Below are 20,799 nucleotides of genomic sequence, written 5' to 3' on the forward strand. Positions count from 1 at the left end.
TTACTAATTGCTCGGTCGATGGGTCAATTCCTAGAGTCCCTGGGTAAGATATTGAACCTCAAATTGCCCCCAATGTATGCACTGTTTGTATGTGGATGGAAAGTGCTTGAGTGGTCGATATGACTGGAAAAGTGCTATCTAAGTACAGTCCATTTACCATTTACAACAACCAGGAACACCAACGAATCAAGTGGCCTCCTAACCAGTCAGTCAGAAGTGAAGAAGACTCTTGAATGGTATCTTTAACCAAGTCCTTGATTCAACTTTCCTTGGATTAACAGGATACCTAAATATTTTGACGTGCCCACGTAGGAAGGCATCTGAAAGTCAGATGAGGTTGTACTCACACATGATGCATTATCTTCATGCTCCAAGAGGTTTGTTTTTATGATATACAGCATGTAGCCGCAGATGTGTTAGATGGAATGAAAATTAAACAGGGCAGAATAGGAACATGGCCATTTCTCGATTGTTACCTTTTGGTGTCATTTGTGTATGATTGGTGACATGGAAACTCCATCGTAAACAGGTGGAAAAGTGGCCTAGAAAGACAAGCTAACACCATGTTGCCTGACCTTTTTTCCACTGTAAAGGTTTAGTTGATGGGATGACGTCAAACCCTCCAACAATCCTTCAGCTGTTGTCACGCGTGTCTGTGTCTATGTCTGAATCTGTGTGTGTGTGTGTGTGTGTGTGTGTGTGTGTGTGTGTACATCAGCTGGGTCCAATCAGCTAAGCTCATCTAATGTGATCGCTGTAAAGATCATCATCCATCATTATAACTCTCTACTCCCCATTCTCATCTTCATTATTCTTTTTTTTTTACTCCTTTCCCACTTCTTCTCTCCTTCTGTCTTCCCTCTACTCTGTTCTCCTCTCCTTTCCTTTCCTTTTTTCTTTCCTCTTAACGCTGCCCTGCTCTGCCTCTATGTTGCCCTGGCAACGGTCCTATAGAAAAAGCTTGTTGCCTAGGCCACACGAAAGAAGCAGCTTTCACAGGAGACGTAGAGATGGAAAGATAGAGGGAGAGAGAGCCGGGGTATTCAGCTCTGTCATCTTCACCTTTCCCTCTGGCTGATACACCCCAACTCCATCAGAGTAGCAACAGGTTGCACACTCTTCCATAATGTTATTGAAGAAAAATGTTTATTACTCTTCACTACTATCGTGTTACCCTTGGCCCAAACTGCCTGTCTGACGTAAAAGAACAGAAGTAGAATGACTTATAGTGGATGACGACTTTCATCTTGTGTGAATCATATCTCTTTGGGTCTCATTTCGCTCGGCAAGCAGTGTGTATGATTTATAACCTACAAGAGACACTGCCACTGAATGGACTAGCCTTACATAACTGACCTAGAAACTGGTCAGGGGACAATCTGGGAACACATTCTGCTGAATGTTATGAAGAATTCCTTACTGTTAAGAGGAACCACAGGTTAGAGTACGTCCAATAGTTGTGGTATGTATACAGCAGTGCTGCAAGCCCAATCTACTAACTAGCTGTGCATTTTCACAAATTAAATCTGTGATTTTGTCAAATAATTTAAATATAACTTTTATTCTATGAAATATCACACTACCAGCACTAGGAATTGGCTATTTCAAACCTGAAATTAGTTTGAAACAGAGAAAAGAAAAATAATTGATTTAGATTTTTTTAACAAATACAGCACATTGTGCTATCCTTGATGCTTCATCATCAAGTTATACAGCCCTTGCGTGATTCTTCACGAATTCATTTCAAAGTAAATTTCCATGACTGTGTTCCCTGTGGCACTGTCTACATCTATACTGTATATACTCTCACAGCGCTCCACTGATTTAGCATTGCAATCCTTTAATATTGCCAGACTCACAATGAACAGTTGATGCAGCAGAACCAAAGACATTGTCTCTTTTATTCCACACATTCTTCCTTGTTCTGGTGCCTATATTACCCATGATGCAACTAGACTGCCAACAGTTCGGTCAGAGATCCTGGGTAGAGGAGCAGGCTATAGAGGTTATTGACATTACCTCAAATTATGTCATTTGAGGTGGCTAATCAGATTTCTTGCAGCTCTCCCTTGAGCCACAAAATGCTTGGCACAACATTTTTTTTCACATCTGCAGTAATATTCCCAAACACCTGGAAACAGACTTCGATGTGTATATAGCACCGTTCCCCTTAAAGGATTCATATTTTGATGTATAGCTTGATGTAACTATACTGATCTGTTTTAGTGCAGCAACACTATATCAGCACTAAAGACATCCACAAAAAAATAGTGTTTGAAGAATATTTTATGTTCGCTGTAACTTTGTGCCTGTGGTGGATTGGGCACCTGCACAGGGACTACCACACCTCTTGTCCAATGACAAGGCTGTACAGGATAAGTGACTTATAAAAGAAATAGATGGGTGATGGGTGGATTGAACTTTTTTCAACTCTCTCACCTTCAGTTTGAGATATGGGAGATTTTGGGTGGCAGCCAAGATATAGAGTACGCTGATACATACATAGTATCTGTGATAAGTCGGTAATATTATTGGTCATACCAAAATATCAGTCAGGCTTTAGTAAGGAAAAATGTCTTTTTGTCCTTTTTTGTTTTTTTTTGTTTTTTTTGTTTTTTTTTACCGTCTACCTCATTTTGTATTGAAAAGAACCTAAAAACCTTAAAATAACCTACTTCCCCAGTGTGAAAAAGCAATATTGGTCATGCATTGAAGAAAATTGTTTGATATTTTCTAAATGTCTGCCTAGGCAGTTTGTGTTGCACTTACACAACAAATTATTTTAGTATTGCCTGAAGGGTCCGCCTGCTTGTAGCTGATTCACATGTCAGATAAAAGCTGGTAAATGCCAGATGATTCCCATGTACATCACTGGGGGGGGAAGCTGGGATTAAATTAACAGTATAGAGAAGTTACTGCATAACAAAAAGCTTACAAATTCCGACTGTCGACAGCAAAGGCAGAGCTTGGAGCCTTTTATGTCCCTGGTCGACACTATGACTCACCACACACACACACACACACACACACACACACACACACACACACACACACATACACACAAACACACACACCCCTCTGTCCTCTTCTTGGAAGCCTGATGAATCCTTTATCTGCAGCTTGAATATCTCTGTGACCCATTCATATTTCCGTCCCAAAGACAGAGAGAGAGAGAGGGGAGGGGAGCCCATGACATGGAGGCTGAACATAGAAAAACAAAATAACAGCAGTGACTGGCAGGCCTACTCACCTATCTCGAAGCTCCCGTCAATGACACCTATTAGGTAACTGGGGATGTCAAAGCGCCTCTCCAGCTGTGTTATTGTGCTCTTCATGTAGCTCCCCGACAGAGCCTTTGCAAAATAGGCAAAGGACAGAGCCACCAGAAACATCTGGGAGAAGAGAGTGAAATGGAAAAAAAGGAAAGAGAAAGAAACAAAGAATGGTAATTATAGGAGTGTTAAACTACAAACATGCAAATGCAGTGTTTTAACCTAATTATCACTTATAATTATCTACTTGACTGTGTGATGTTCGCACATGTTTTTTCCACAAAGTAGGACAGAAAAGGAAGCACTTGTGTGATATCACCTTGGTTGCTACGATGCATGAACTCCCCTCATTAACCTACTTGCAGTTGTCCAACATTCACTAATTAACAAGTGCCAGCATTGCAGGAATAATGAGATTCAGATGAAGGATGGGGATTTGAGTGGGAGGAGAGGGATGGAGATGAACACAATGTGTAAGTTGGAGAACATGAACCGTCAACAACAACGAGGGAAACTATAGCTGGCTCGTATTTGAGTGAAGATGAATTTATTGATAAAAGAGAGAAAGTAATCCATGTGGGATGGACTAGCACAGGGGCGTCCTATAATAAAACAGGTCAAAATCATGTATGACAAAAAAATAAAAGTGTAAGGCGGTGAAAACTCTGCCACCAAACCTAGCAGAGACAGAGAAGGACTCTCCGTAGATCAACTTCTCATCTTGATTTAATTTGTGCTATAATGAGAGTGAAGAGCAGCGAGCAACCTCTGACAGTGACTGGGCCCAGATCAACAATTCTCACAGTTATGACCAAAGGAAATCTAATAAACAGACTTACTCGTGGCAGAGGTCCAAAACCCCAGACAGTGCTTGATGCTTCCTTTTTTTTGTGCTCCAATAAGTTGAAAAATTTAGGAGCGCATAAAGAACTTGCAAGGAGATATTTGAATTATTATTCATGAATTATTATTGAATACAAAAAGCACACAAGGTTTTTCATTATTTCTGCTTCAAACTGTATTTATTTAATAATTATGTAATTATTTATACTTTTAACTGCTTTAAATTAAGAATAACTGCTTTATTATACAGGTGTTCACACTATTCATACCATTTATAGAGTTTAAAGCAGTTTGAAGCTTAAATAATTATATCAATAGAACACCGAAAATAGTCAGCTCAGTCTGTTCAGACACAAAAAGTGGTGAATAGAAGGCCCTTTGCGCTGATGAGTGGATCACGTGATTTTTTTTTTTCAACAGACAACCCTGGTTCAGCTCAGTGACTGAGTCATCTTCATTGCTGTTGTGTTATCAACCTTTTTGTTAAAAGAAAATAGTGACTGCTTGGGCTGAGTTTTGTAATACCTCTTATTTGCACACATGCTTCTAAACACATTTTACAGTTTGCACACATCTATTTTTAGACGCAAATGCGAATGAAACGCTCACACTGTTGAACCTTGCTGGACAAATTCAGTTTCCTCATTAACATCAAAGTCGGCCCAAAACCTACTCAGAGTGCAAGAAAGTTTTTTTCATAGGGTAGGAAATATAAGTTCCTGATCTAAAATCAAATAAGACAAAATGTGTAAAATGACAAAATGGGTCAACTCTGGCTTTTTTACATTATAAAATGTAAAAAAATATTTTAAAAAGTCTCAGTTACTTCCACACAGCACGCCACTTCCAACAAAAAGAGAAGATGAACATAAACAATCAACATCTCAGGACCTATTCTGAGTGACAGTGTTCAAAAGTACTTGTTGTTGGCTTCCACAGCCTCTGAAGATCATTTCAAATGTAATCAGTCTTTTAAAAGTTATTAGCTCTTGATGATGAACATTTGGCTGTCGTGATATACTTGAACCAAGATAATGCAATGGCTGAATTTGAGGCAGATAGCGATCATCCAAAGCACTGAAAAAAACTTTAAGTACCAACCTGGGGATTAAAAGGCACAACAATAATACGGACTGTGTGATAGCAGGGCAACGTTCCAAGTCCAACCACAGGTCCCCAGCTTGTGAAGTTATAAAGATATGAAGCACTCTAGATATAATTAGGAATTAATCTCTCTCATCACCAGTTTCCCTTCTATATCTGCTATATGTTTTATGACTGTATGTTGCATTTACATACTTTGGGATGTTTAGATTTTGGTAGCGAGTAATTAGATAATTAACCAGTCTACCATGAAATTTACCTCTCTGAAAGCGACTGCTGTACTGTCAGTTACAGCTGTCCTTAGCCAGGTCATTTGCAAGTTCACTGAGAAAACGGATGATGCTGAAATATGCCGGTCGCTGTGTACGTGATAAACCCAGCTTCCTGTGAAATATGGAAGAAATGAAAACAAATTGGTGTTTAGGAATGGTCGACTAGTTGAATCTAATCTAGAGTCACATGTTTGCCCCAGCGTGCCTATAGGAACAAATCCCCTATAGGGTTTGTATTCTCTGTCCTCTGTGACCTTTCCACCTGTCTAATGAAACAAGAAAATGAAATCTGTCCACTGTCCACTCTGCTCATTTCACTCCACTTAACAGTATTTCTACAAGAAATGTGTTGTTGATTATTTGTCTTCCTTAAGGTCACAGACTATGTTAGGTGTAAAGCATAGATTATTACCTGAGAGCTCAAATCATTTTACTAATTTTTATTTTATAAATGTATAAAAGTTCAATTTTAAGTCTAAAGAAAACATTTATTAACATGCCGATTTATGCAACAAGGTGCTCCAACAACAACACATAGTGTGAGTGTGTATCTATGCAGGAGAGACTGACATTGCCTGTTTTTCACATGGTCATGTGGATTTAACTCTTTTTCTTTTGCGTGTATATTTTTTTTAACTCCTCATTCACCCTCCATATTCACTTCAAAACACTATTTGTTCCTTTCTTGCCAGTTGAGGGAATTGACAGTGGTTTCATTGCATTGGTTTCACAGAGCAGGGTTTAGACAGAGGAAGAATAAAACCTTTGTGTTGCCTATACAGTAAGTGTCTGTAATCTTATTCTGTCTCCCTGAGTGCTTGTGAATAAGTAATGATTTGCGGTCTTTGTCATGGTTCTTATACTGCAAGAACCATGGGTATCCAGCACTGACGTATGAAAAGCAGCGCACATGAGAGTCACATTACATAAATGATCAGGCAAAGACATACCATGGCCATAGAAATGACAATGGCTGGAAGTATTATTTAACTATAGTATATATACAATATGTATATATGACAAAATCACAATCAAAATCAAAGTGCAAATTATCAGCAGTGAGGACACAGTTTGACCTTTTGACCATCTAGTGGTAGTCGGAATGGACGCAGCTGACTATACTACCAGTGCTGGTGAAACCACATTAACAAAGTTAGAGAGGAAGCTAGCTCTGAGTCTATTCAGCATGTGCAACGACAATTGTGAGATAATCAGGACTTTGCGATACTGAGATACAAGTAGCAACTTGTCTTATCCCTGCACCTCTCCTTGTGCATCCATTTCCATGATATGATGTGAGAGGATCCATCAATGCAAACAGACCTCTGTTGAGATCATGCTGACCACCAGTACTGGCTCTGGGGCATTAATGAAAGTAGCTCATCACATGTGCAGTTCCCGGGGTGGTGGTGGTGGTGGTGGGGAATTTAACCCTAACCGAGGAGAAGGGTAATTGTCAGAAATTCCAGAAGGCCATGAATATATTATATATAACACTGGTGGCCCTCAAAGGGAATTAAGCCAACAACATCAACGTTAAATTCTTAATTATACTTTTAAAGCTTTGTGCTTGTGCTGACTCAACCTTTCGCACCAACAAAGTGCCAGTTTTGGTGGCCATAAGAAGATTAGTTCCTACTTGTGCTGGTTCAGTCATTTAGTGGCTCACAATGACATTGTTTGTACCAGAATGGGTGGCTGAGTGAATTACAGACGTATATTTCTGAAAATCATATCAAAGATACTTTATTTTTCCCCCCTTTGCATTCTTTATGTGACAGCGAGCCCATAGAGTTTTCTCCTCTAGTTGTAACTATTTAAAGTTAAGATCACACTGTTTTTAAGGGAAATGAGAACCGAGAGCTGATTCACATGCAGGCCCCTCACACAACTACAATTCATCGGTTTAAAGTAGAGAGTGAAAAATAAGGCATGAGACAGAAATAATGTGATAGGTTAGTGGCTAAAATCAAATTCATCATACGTTCCAGCACCATCTGCACAACTTATTTCACAAAAATAGACCTTGGAGTGCACACTGTAAAACCCGGACCAAAAAATAAAAACAAGATCAAAAATGTCAAGGCAAATGATATAGCAAATCTCATTTTAACTAAGTTGTTGATCAACTTTGAGAGATTAGTCTTAGTGGAAAACCATTTTTGCAGCAGTATAATGCACTTTTATCTAAATTTCTGTAATTACAAAACAGGCACTGTCCCAATGAAAATTGTTTTATTTGCACTACTTATAAAATTTTACCAAAACTGTGATATAATATCTAGATTGAAAATGATTTTTGCCTTCTGCTGTCAGAATGTGTGCCAGTGAATTTTGTTACCTTCGGACAGACGCAGGCTAGCTGTTTCTCCCTTTTTCCATTGTTTGTGCTGAGCTAAGCAAACAGGCTGCTGGCTGTATCATATTTCATATTTAGCTAATAGATATGGGAGTGGTATCGTCCATCTCTCTGCAAGACAGTGAGTAAGTACATTTTCTAAAATGTCAAACCATCGTTTTTAATTACAAATTGTCAGAAGAAAGTGGAGTTGCAGCGCCATGCAACGATAAGATTATCCCTGTAAAATATGGGTTAATATGGGTTATAATTGCATGCCAGCAGCAAACTCCATATATAATTTGTCATCAATGAACATCCCTGTATTAAAACCTGTGGCAAAGGAACCCCAATAGTGCATTGTCCTTTTACAGATAATGGTGACAATGAAGGCTATTGTTTGCATAACATAAAGTGTAGGCTGATAAAGAAATGGTCTCAGTGAATGCATTTTGATTAGGACTGGTATGACTTCTAGAGAATAACCCTACTGTAAATAATATCAAAAGTGATGTCATTATTTGCAAAGAAAGTAATGCATTAGTAATGGATGTCTTCTTCTGAATAACATCATGCTCATTTTTGGGATTTGCAACAATAGCATGCAATGACATTTTCATTCTGTACTTTTAATTGGTGTTCTACCAAGTGTTAAATGAGCAGTGGCCTCATTGTGATTAAAGATCACTGCAAAGATATTCACATTAAGTCTGTGCGAACATTTAAACAAAGCCCCCTCGTGACCTGTGACGCGCTTTTGTTCTTAGCTCACTGATTTCACACAACTAATATGTTTAGACTAACACAAGAGTCTGAGACACACACACACACACACACACACACACACACACACACACACACACACACACACACACACACACACACACACACACACACACCGTTTTCTATTATTTGTGAGAGTGATGTCCAAAAGTAGAAAACAACAAATTTTGCAATACAAAACATCATTAGAAAGTGTTCAGGGAGTTCTGAGATGGTGTTTGAAGCAAGAAATGAATGAGAAATGAAAGAACACAGGGACATTGTTGTACTAAAGTTCTAGTCTTATTGGTGGAATTAACAACAAGCAGAGAATAACATTGAGCACCGGATTAGAGTGGAAACGGGCTGTGCCATGTCCCACCCAGCCGGTCAGGGAACCAAACAATTCTGAGAAAAAACAAAAACCTGTCCTGCCACTGCAGTCTCTATTATGATAAGCTGCTTGAACACCATTGTCTCACATTACTTTCATGTGGGAAAAAGCAACAGCGTCTGATCTCATTTTGGGATTTACTAACTTTCATGTTGTTGGCAGAAGACATAGTTTCAGCCAGTTGACCATTCACAAAGCCCCTCCCTGGAAAGGCTGCTGTCCAATCCTATGTTAGCAACAATCTGGACACCGGGATAGCCCTATTTATGCTTGTATTTATTTATGATCTATTTTTTAAGATTCTATTTTAGATTGTATTGTTTTTCTAATAGTTTTTTACGTTGACATTGAATTATATTTAATTTAAGTTTCATGAAAATAATAATTGATGGGTTATAAAAGCACTGAAAATTTTCATCTTGTCATTGAGTTGTATAACAGGCTAAAAGAGCTTTTGAAACACTTAGTGTGATTAAGGGCTGAAAGACTTAAAAACAGTTAAGTGAAATAAATAATAAAAAACAAAACAAATAAACAAGAAAACATCTGTATCAGCATCAGCTACTGGCCAATTGTTATTTTAAACATTGTATTGGTATTGGTCGTGAATTTCATAATCGGTGCGTCAATACTCTGTATTATGAACTACTAAACAGTAAACCAATACGCTAATCTTTGAGGGTATTCCAGTTACATTGTTTAGTGACGCACTTGGGTTAACTCAGAACATCCTAAAAAACTTAATTGGTTCACTCAGTCATGTACTTGGAATACCCCTGCCTCCCCATGTATCGATGGTCTGCACTTGTGATCATATCCCGCCTTCGCAACCACCACCGATGATATGGGCACAGCCTTGATTTTACCACCTGTTGGTTTGTGCCATTGTTGTGTCAAACTGTGGGATTTAGTTGAGCTTTCCTATTGCACCTTTATGACATCAAATGCATGGATCAAACCCACGATGTGGTAGTAATATCCTCGAAGGTTAATTTAGGTTAGTTGAAAACTATAGATTGACATGCTGGGTGCAAACGCTTGACAGGCATAGCAACGGTAAACAAAGGGAGGTGGGACTCGGAAAAATCAGAGAACTTTTTTATATTGAAAAATAAACAAAAAACAGAAGCCAATTAAAAGCTCGGTCTCCCTATTGTTTTCTGTTCTGCTATTTTTACTTGCTAAAGGAAGCTGACACTCTTGTTACTTCCTGCATAGGCTTCAAGTTACATGTGTTTTAATTTGAAGGCACCTAGGGAAGAAAGGTTGCTAATAAAATGACTTGGATGTCTTGGAGATTTTTCGAGCAGTCTTTGTCGTCAGGGAGATGATTTGAAAGTTTCCAAGGACTAAATTGATTTTATACACGTAATCTGCTGATGGAGATCACACGATATGATCGACAACTTAAGAAAAGCCATTAAAAGCACTTGCTGCTGAAACTCAACTTTTAAGCCAACATGTATGAGAAGTCATTGAAGTGCTACGAACATGACATCTGAGCAAACTCCCTCTGGCGTTTAACATTATGTGATGTGACTGAAAGCTCTAGAATAGCAACTTCGTCTCACTTTGAGGTGAGATTGTGTTGAGGACTGCTTTTGCTGCGTCAAATATGAACTTTAAAAACTCAGATTTTTTATTACGTCTTTGACAAAGAACAATAAGGGAGAGTGGATCTATTGAGTTTTGTTTTCTGACTTTAAGGAAGGAAGGAAGCATAACCACTGTACGGCCTTGCTTTCTCCCTAATGAATTCCGGGAAAAGGTAAGGCTCATACATAAAAGCCGAACCCCAGTATGAGTGTCTGAACAGTGTTTGTTGACTGGCTACCTGTTACTACCTTGTGCTGACACCCAGGGGACGGACTCAATGGCCATGTGAAGTTTTCTTTAAACTTTTAACTGATGGGAATGGATGAATAGAAGAACAGAAGCATGATTCAGTTCCTCAAGTAGTCTACTAATGCCTTTACATTTAGACAGAGAGGTCACGGGTTAAAATTTACAGTATCCCTTATTGACACACAGACATCATCCATGTGACTTGTTGGGCTGTTGCTGTAATTTTGTTACCAGATTTAGTGCTGATCTCTACACACACATGCGTTCCAACATATGTACCAAGTGAGCATATGACTCCCCAACGCATACATACACACACACACACACACACACACACACACACACACACACACACACACACACACACACACACACACACAAAGCATCTACAAAAGAAATAGCTGTCAGCTAAAGCTCCTTTATCCTATTATTCATAAAGATACTGTGACAACCACTATTTACCTGCCTGGCACTCCTTATGAACACCCCCAGAAAGACTCACTTGCACACTGTACTTACTGATTTGTTCCCGGTTTGCATCACTATTCAAAACAGTTCTTTTCAGTGTCCTGAACCACTAGATACAGTTCCTTAAAAAATATTTGATCACCCAAATTCAGTGCTCGACCGTAGCTCTGACTGCGTGCAGTAATTCCACTGACTGAACTGAAACACAGCAGAATACTGTATATTCCTGTGTTTCTATGTCTTTTAAGTCTTTTTAACTGATGTACAGTTCAACATTTCTCTTAAACTTGCTGGGTCTGATTCTGGCAGTTTGAACCACTGACTGTCACTCAGGGCTCACGCTCACTGTGTTCAGTGACTGAATCTCTGAAAATGCATCACTGAGACATTTTCAGGAGCTGCTGACTATCACTGAGTTTTTTTTCCATTCTTGCCATTTTTTGCTCTGCTAATGTGTCCTGCCATTCCTATATTCCTATATCCTTATATTCCTATATATTTTTTTTTTCGTTTACCCATTTATCACTCATGCTTCATTCTATTGCTATTTGTTTCTATACGCTACTCGTGACATGTTGAAGTGTATGTGTGTTCCTGCTGTGGAAAAGTCATTTCCCTACAGCATTAATATCGTTCCCACCAGAACACACCCCATTCTTCCTGTGAATGAAATGACTTGAATCATTCATGTGAGTGAGTGTATCCCTCCGCGAACGAATAACTTTCGCAGGGATTCAAGTCATAGATTCATTTGCACAGGGAAACACTCATGAGTGAGTGAATCCTGTTCACAGGGATACACTCACTCCCTGCAAACTGATCACTGAATGATTCATTGACTTGAATCACTTCGTGAGTTTATCCCTGCATGTTCGCTCAGAGTTCAGCTGAATTGAGAACTGAACGGATCGTTTCAGGAAGTGATTCAGTTCAGTTCATTCACACAAAAGATTTGTTCTTTTGAACGAATCGATCGTGAACGGCATATGAGTAACTTTAGCTTCAGTGAATGAGTGGCAAAGATAGAGTACAGAGGACAGACGGGGGATTAAATATTAATATTAGTAAAATGTGAGGTCGTCTAATCCCTCACAAGTCGCGTACACCTGTTCAACCACCTCTAACAACCATCCTCACATGTTCAGTCACTGCTCCACCTCTAACTGCTTGTTTCCAGAAGACAGCAGCTCAGAAAAACCTGGGCTGGGTTATTTGAATGACAGGACTGTACAGATCTTACTGACGTGAAAGTAAATGAACTTGTTTTGTGTGTGTGAAGATTCAACTCAACGCAACGGACCATTAATTAATTTTTTTTTTTTTTAAATAATTGGCATTGAATAGAATTGAACTGAACTGAGTTGTATAGAAAAGGAAAATCTGACTTCTGAGTTATTTTTCTTTATTATTATTCATTTTTTCTCAGGACCACTTTCCCATTCACTTCCCATTTCCCATTCACTTGAATGGGAAAGTGTGTCCAAACTTTTTACTGGTACTGCATGTGTTGTCCTTGTGTCTAGGGTGTAAGTGTGATAAAGCTTGCATCCATTGTTGAGGATTGACTAAAAAAAACTACTTGAAAAACTGAATTCAGACAAAATCTTGCCAGGAAAGAGACCTGCCCAGCACCCCACATAAACAAAAGTAGAATATACAAAGTCAAAGCGTCACAACACATTAGCTCGTGTACCTTCAGGCTGGTGCATGGAGAGGAGCGTGGCTCTCTGGCCATGCCGTCACTGCGTCCATTCTCCTGCGTGCGTCCTTGCTCAGCTCGTTCCTCCATCCTCCAGAAATGTCTCTGTGTCTCCTAAGCAGAAGTCTCCCACGTAATGCAATTTCTTGGCACTGATGCATGCAACCCTGCAAATGGATAATTCAAGCATGTGACCCACTTCTCATCCTCGGTACAAAAACAGAAACATGTCTATAGCAGCCGGCAGAGGAGAGACTGACACAGAAACACACAAACAATATGTATTTGTTCTAGAGATCTTAAGACTTCAATCACAACTAAGAAGTCAACGTTGTAATGACATGGGTGACGTGTGCACTTTTTCCGAACAAAAGGTCGTTGTTTCCAGTTAACTATTTTAAGCCACAGTATCAAAAACACTGAGCTAAACTTTCCTACATATCACCACTGCATACTTTATTCTAATGTCTGGCCAGTAACTGTCATCAAGTGACCAAACACAGAGTGAAGCATAAACTAAAATCAGTATACTGTATACACCACTTGAGAGGAAGCGCACTTTGATTTGCTGAGCTGAACCTCAGTTGCTTCTGAGGCCAGAACTGCTCACTGTCAGTGTGCTAATGGTTTGTAAACAGAGTGAAAATATGTATGAATTCAGTATAATGAATCCGCATAAATCTCACCAGCACTAACAGCACTGTACTCTGATGTCAGTCATCTGCCCATCAATTGCTTGCGCTAGGTAATCGGGAGGGAAGTGGGTGCATATGTTCAGTTTTTTTCTTTGCAACATCTACTAATAGAACTAAATGAAATGCAGGAAGCTGGTGTCTTTTCCTCAGCAGTGGGATCACTGATTAGGTCAAGCAGCAGAGCCAAAATGTTGCCACTTAACTAAGCTAGCCGTTGTATTGCATTTTAACTACCATGATACTACCCACTTGAAGTGTTCTGTGCTGTGGTAAACTGTTCGAACATGCATTTGCAGCAGGACATTCCTGAGCCCGCCTATGCAGTATCCATGCTGTGCTTGTGAGCAGGGTCAAAGCTGAGCTATACTGGCATCAGGGGTCATTTGAAATGGCTCAAACAAAGAAAAAGGGCAGCACATGAAACATACTCATATGTTAACCCTTCAGCAGTTTTATAGTGCCTACATGTGTAAACCAGTTTCTGCTGTTTGAATTGTATCAGATTTTCATGGTCCTATTCTTACGGCTCATCCAAACAAAAGGCAGCCTCAGTGTTTTCTGATCTGATTCCCTCTGTTGCTATTCGTCTCATTTGTCTCAATGGCTGATGCAAAATAAACACTTCCTGGTAACAGCTGCTTCACTATAAAAGTCATCCAGTGGTGCTTTTGTTTTCATTTGCCAGATGTCTTTAGATTAGGTTTTGTTTTGTTAGATTTACATAAATTCTTTTTGTTTCACTCACTGGAAATTTGGTGAAAAACTAAATATAAATCAAAATTGTGTAACAAAAAAGTATATACCCCATTATCCACTGGAAGGTTTCTACTTTGAAGCAGCTGCAGGAAGGGTTTTAGTCAGTCACTGTTGTTTGCACCGATGGCTACCTCACTTATCCTTTGAAGTTGTGGTAAATTTAGATTTGAACATTTTTCAATTGTTTGTGACAGATCAGTCTGAACACAGGTGCAGTCTGGGAAAAAATAATCACATTTTTTTCAAAGATAATAAGACAACACTAGAATCCAAACAACATGTGTGTATACCATGTAGATGAAGCAATCAGCTGATTGTACCCCCTTCTTTACATCTCCTTTTATCTCCTTGTTTGTTTCTTCCATCCTGCCTCCTTTCACTCCCTTGCTATTAATTCCTTCTCTCTAACTCCTAACATTCGTCTTGCTTATTTCACGTATTGCCCTCTCCTCCCCCCTCGGTCCATTTCCAGTGGTCATGTGAAACAGTGAATGCAATTGCTCCAGGGGACTGGCTTAGTGATTGCTATGTAGCAAAGAAGACTAACACAATACCGTCACCATTTCTGTCAGTGAGACTGCCACTAGTGCCACAACATGTTTGTAATATTTTCTTAAAATATAAAGTTTATAAAGTTTGCATTTCTCCCTATAATGACGTTTCTGTCTGCAGGAGCAGAGCAGAGCAAAAGGAGCAGGCTAATCGCAACAGGTTTGACCTACATTCAAGGAATTAGACCAACAGCAGCTTTAAGTAGTATAAAGCAGTAGTCCACAAAAGCAGCAGGTTTTGAAAAAAACATACAATAGTTCAGGAACTTTGTCTTATGTACCACCAAAGTTTATCTTTGAATCTCTATTTCCCATTCTCGTAAATACTGTGTAAGTACAGTACTATATCAAACACCATTTTACCTGCCACTGTTGTCTGGTAAAAAGACTCAAATACACTACAGATTATACAGACTATACACTATCATTATCACTGTATACTATCACTATGTTTAGGTCCTCATGATTTCAGCCACTAGATCATCAGGTTAACAGGGTGACTTGTTCTAGCATAATTTAGTCAGCATAGATAATGAAATATTCAAATTACATAATACATGAATATGTCACATGTTGAGGATAAACTAAGCATCAAAGTCTATTTACTAGCTTCAGAGCTTTAAAGTGCATCCAGGGGTCTTCTCTCCAGCTCTGAAGCTAATTATAAGGCCTTTGTGTTGTTCCCAAAGATCAAGAATAAATATCCAAACACAAACGTTCATTCACTCATATTGTTGGTTGTTCTTTGCTCCAAAATGCCTCACGCTGCTGTTACATGATCATTTATTATTAAGAAATTATAATTTTAATAAGACAAACAAGTTCTGTAGAGGTTGATGTGATGAGGAGACACACAGAGAGAGAGACAATAAGCTACATCTACCGCACACTTTATCACAGGTGAAGTCGCAAAACAGTTCATTTGTAAGGTGTAATGAGCACACTTAATCTTGGTCTGCCTATAATTTGCTTCTAATCTAGTGTTACTGTCAAACAACAGATGTAGCCATTAGGACAAAAGAACACCAAATTGATTACTTCCAATCACATATAAGCCTGGAGTGATGGCTGAAAACTGAACTGGGAAAAAAAAACAAAAAACATGATCATCTCTAATACCTTTGTTTTTCAAGGCAGCAGCCCTTAAAGGTCACTGGTATACAGCTCGGATACCAATACCATATTGCACCATAGCTGAAAGTAGTGCTAACATCGTGTGTAAATGTTTGCTGTCGTTCACAGACCGTACCTTCAAAGAAAAAAAATAATACGTGTGAACATCTATAAATTGTGCTGGTCATATCTTTTATAACAGGAGTAGGCTAAATGCAGTTTTTCTCATCAACGGATGACGCCCAGTCTCCTCAGTTTAATATGGTCACCACATCACTTCAACTATTCTGTAAACTAAGACAACACAATCACATGAGCTATCATTTTAAAATAAAAATGACTGTATCAAACATTTTAAGCTCCTCAGTCACTCCACCCTCTGAAAACGCTTGATATGACGATTAGTTTTGTTTGGCTTGTATCTTGCTGATGAATTAATATGCATGAAATGGTATCTGCATAAATTGTGTCTCCATATCTCCATATGGTATGTCTCTGCAGATTTATACAGTGTATAGCTTTGGGGGTGTGAATATCACTCCCCACTGAATCTGAGCATGCTGCTAAAGGGCAGCACCCTGGAAAGAATAGGCTGTTGTTAAATCTTCACAATGTCAGTGTTACCAAGTGAATTTACTGAATATTATATAGACTATAAAATGATAATACTGTAGCAGCCATTGGCAACACCAACACCAATTCTCCATAGCTCCACAGCTATCCATGCAAATGCGCACAATATTCAGTCTACCAAAATACATACAGTATGTCCCCAGTGAAAAATTAGTGTGCATGAAAAAATACACAAATTTGCAGCTACAAAAAAAAAAATAAAAAATTAAATGGTTTGACTGCCCAAAGGTCAAGACACTCAGTCAACACATCAGCCAGGAAACACCACCTTGGAGCGATGGGTATTAGTGGAAAGAGAAAAGCATTTAACCAAGACAAGCTAGTTAAAGCCCCCCTTCACTTCAATAAGGATAACCACTGAGCTAACAAGGTCAAACACACACACAGACAGACACCAACCCCTATAACCAACAGGATGGTTGGGTTAAGTCTGAAGATTAAAGATGGTTATGTTTAGATTAAGATTTGGAGTCGGGGTTAGGTTTGGTTCAAGTTTGGCAACAGGAGTGGGATCCATGATAAATCAGCCTCACCATCTTTACTGTAGATAAAACATCATTCTAATTATCTCTCAATACCGGTGATGATTAACATGCAGATGCTATTGATGCCAGCAGTCCTGCAGGTACAACAGGCACCTTGTGAACATCTTATTCACTCTAGTGCTGTAATAAATGCACATACACTTATTAAGTTTCACCGTTCATAAAACAGTATACTATTGTAGCCTATGTTTGCATTGAAAAAAGAAACTAAAATCATTTTAAAAGAGGAATTACTACCTTTAATTGGCCTATTTATTAGTTTTTAATTATTAGCTAGTTAAACACACATATTCACAAAGTACTATTTGAATATTACAGGAACCGAATAAATGCAATAAGGTCAGTCATAAGCAGACACACCTGATGAAAATGCCTGTTGCCATTTTTCACTACAGACGCTCCTTGAATCAATGGGTCACACAGCTGGGATAATGTCCGAGGAGCGTCAGGTGTGGGGTAAAATACGAACCGCTTACCTTACTGTCCTGTCAAACAGTCAGCCGGTTGCTTGAGCTCCGAAGACTAAACAGCCGGTCGGAAACGCAGGTAGCCTCCCTTCAGCCAGCTCCGGTCAAACTTCTCATGTGGATGGGAGAGGAGGAGAGGCGCCGACTCTTATCATGAATGCTCTGAGACCGACATGTACCTTCAGAGTTCATTTCCAGCCGACTTCACGGTAACTCTCAGGCAGACTAGACCGAATCAAATCGGGATCTCCTGAAACATGTCGGTGTATGTCAGTGTGAACGCCGCTTGGAGATATGGCGCGTTAGATGCGCACGGAAAGTGACCCCCCCAAAGCCTCCTGTTATCGGGACCGACTCTGCAGATAGACGGGCTTCAGAAGGACCAGCTCACACAGAGAGGGCTGTCTCAATCTGCGGTTCTATCTGTGGCTTTCTCCTCAACCATCTCTCTGTCTCCCGCCCCCGTGTCCCCCCCTCTGCCCCCCCCTCGCTCACGCTCCTCTCTCTCTCTCTCTCTCTCTCTCTCTCTCTCTCTCTCTCTCTCTCACTCTCAAATGAGCTTTATTGGAATCATAAAGGGAAGCATTTACAGTGTCGTGCATTCATCAGTAGGCTGCTGTAGCCTACATTGTCTTGTACCAGCTGTTATTTGAAAGCATCATACTTTCAAGGATCAGAAAACACAAATTTAAACTTAGAGAAGAATATTTTTTTGCCAGCTGTGTTCCCACTTTTGATTTGGTTGATGACATTTACTCATGCTTTGTATTCCCCTCATGGTCACTCAGTCTGTGATTTGAACAGAGTTATATTTCCTACGATTTGGATAATTTGGAGATAATATGCTGTTTCTTTTACTTCTTAAAACTTTTTTTGTTGTAAAATATCCACTCATGCCAAATTTAGAACAGACACATGATGGGTTATATCACAAATTTCTGAATCTCAATTTTTTTAATTTTTTTTTTATTTGCTGGAAACAAAAGCCATTATCTAGGTTTAATAGATACTTATAGATTACTTTTAGATACAACAGTGATTTTCAACCTCTGCTCCCCCTTTAAATAGGCCCTCCAATCTACTGCACAATCAGTTCGGGCAGAACCATATTTCTCTCAGGGGTCTCGGTCTCTCACGCCTAACACAGGCAAATGTTGTGTCACGTAACATGCACAGTACATAACAAGACTACAAATATCGTTGTATGGAATCATTTTGTAAAGAAAAACTCTTAGAATCAATCAAATTCTAATCAACATAACATATTCAACCAAAGATAGTCCCCCCCTCATTCATGGTTCAACCCATGACATCATTAATGATGTCAGCAAGTAGGAAGTGTTTGGTTGCCACCCTCTCATGGGAAAAGCATGGTGTATGGGTAAGTGAATAAAGCTAATACCTCAAGAAAGCTCCACATTAAATTAATCATAATAATATTACACCCTGAAGGTGGGTGTTTGCACTGTATGTATGGTCCATGTTTTTGATAATTTCACTATGAAAGGATCATCTGAATAAAGACTTTTTTGACTTTTTTTGTCTAAAGAGTGACTGGGATTATTTTCTTGTTTAAACAGAAAGCATAGTTTGACTTTTTTTAAAATGCAAAGAGGAGAAATGTTAGCCATAATAAGATTTGAGGTTCACAATTAGGTCAAGATCTGGTGATTTAAGGTTAAGATCAACAGATGTCTCCAGGGGTTTCTCCAAAATACATATGATTCAGGGGATCTGATGTTTCTGGTGTAGCATGTGCTGTTTGACTGCTGGAAGTGGCCATTGAACTTCAGTTGGATTTTGTGGGGATGTTTAGAGTTGAGGAGTTTTCCCCTACATTAGTTATTTTAGTTTCTCTTGATCTCTCCGTGATCATTTTGCCTGATCTTGGGTTGCGGGATGAAGGAGACTGCTGTGGCTTTATAAATCTTTGCATTGGGCCTCTCTGGGTTCAGATATTCTGAGATTATTTTAGAGCTTTTAGGAATCTGCACCATATTTGTAACTCAGTTATACACAGCCACTTACCCCTGCAAAGTGGACAGAGGGAGTGTACACCTTAATGTCCTCCTCCAGATCCGATTACTGCTGTAGGACAGATCAATGTTAGGTAAGCATGTGGAAACAGAAGGTGACTGTTGCACCTGTCCTGTCATGATGTATCTGATTGCATTGGTACTTACAGCTGTCAGACGGTACACATTACAAAAAGCATTCAGGCAAACTGTCATGTCCTTGAATTCTTTGAATGTCTCATTCAAACTCTGTCCTCAAAACCTGCTGGTATTCTAGTAGCTTTTTAGTGGTTGCATTATAATAAAACGAAGGCAATGCAATAGGTAGATGAGTGTCGAGTTTGTGCAGTTTCTGGATACCACTGATCTACTCTTGGTCAGGCTCTCTCAGGCTGCAGACATGTCTTCCTGTTCTAACTTCAGTTAGGAAGCTTGGGTGTCTTTGAACATACCAGCTAGTCTGCTACTTTGATGCTCTTGAGAATTTCTATAAACTGAAATTCTGCCCTAATTAGTGGCATCAAATGGGAGTTCATTAAATTTGTTCAAAATTTGGAGAGTTATGAAAGTTGCTTAACCTTTTCAATAACTGGATTAAACTGGATTAATTTAGGAAATTTATAAAGATTACTACACGCCGATAAATCATTATAAAGCATCACGAGAGAATCTTGTCTTATGTTTCTAGTAATGCCCTGTACTTTTGCTGTACAAAATGTGATGGCTAGACAAGAGCAGATTTTGATGATCTTGTTGATTATTTGTTCTTAATATGAGTGATTAAAAACCAAAAAGAATTACATGGAGTTTGCCTCTCAGAAAAAATCAGAAGTAAACAAAACTTGCTCCTCATTCTTTACAACTGATCCTGTGAGGACACATACAAGTCTTGCATGTTTCTCTGTTGTTGTGGTGACATGTCAAAATTAGGGCTTGGATAAAGCCCAGGTCAGTGTATGTTTGTACTCACTGTAAATACTTACTTCAAAGATGTACAGTGTTGCACAAATGCAATACACATAAACAA

The 20,799-nt window shown here is 39.1% G+C and overlaps 1 protein-coding gene across 1 annotated transcript in view; it reads right to left on the bottom strand.

The window, feature by feature from the left end:
* Positions 1 to 17,904, bottom strand: part of LOC111224059 (solute carrier organic anion transporter family member 1C1-like) — a 32,294-nt gene extending 14,390 nt beyond the window's left edge. The window contains exons 1-3 of the mRNA XM_022748438.1: positions 17,767 to 17,904; positions 12,992 to 13,164; positions 3,251 to 3,392 (exon numbers count right to left, since the gene is read on the bottom strand). Coding sequence (XP_022604159.1) covers positions 3,251 to 3,392; positions 12,992 to 13,087 — 238 coding nt within the window. The 5' untranslated portion in view covers positions 13,088 to 13,164; positions 17,767 to 17,904. The remainder of the gene's footprint in view (positions 1 to 3,250; positions 3,393 to 12,991; positions 13,165 to 17,766) is intronic.
* Positions 17,905 to 20,799: the final 2,895 nt, after the last annotated feature.

The sequence above is a fragment of the Seriola dumerili genome, unplaced genomic scaffold (genome assembly GCF_002260705.1).
Source record: "Seriola dumerili isolate Sdu_G_001 unplaced genomic scaffold, Sdu_1.0 BDQW01000122.1, whole genome shotgun sequence".
NCBI classification, from domain to species: Eukaryota; Metazoa; Chordata; class Actinopteri; order Carangiformes; family Carangidae; genus Seriola; species Seriola dumerili.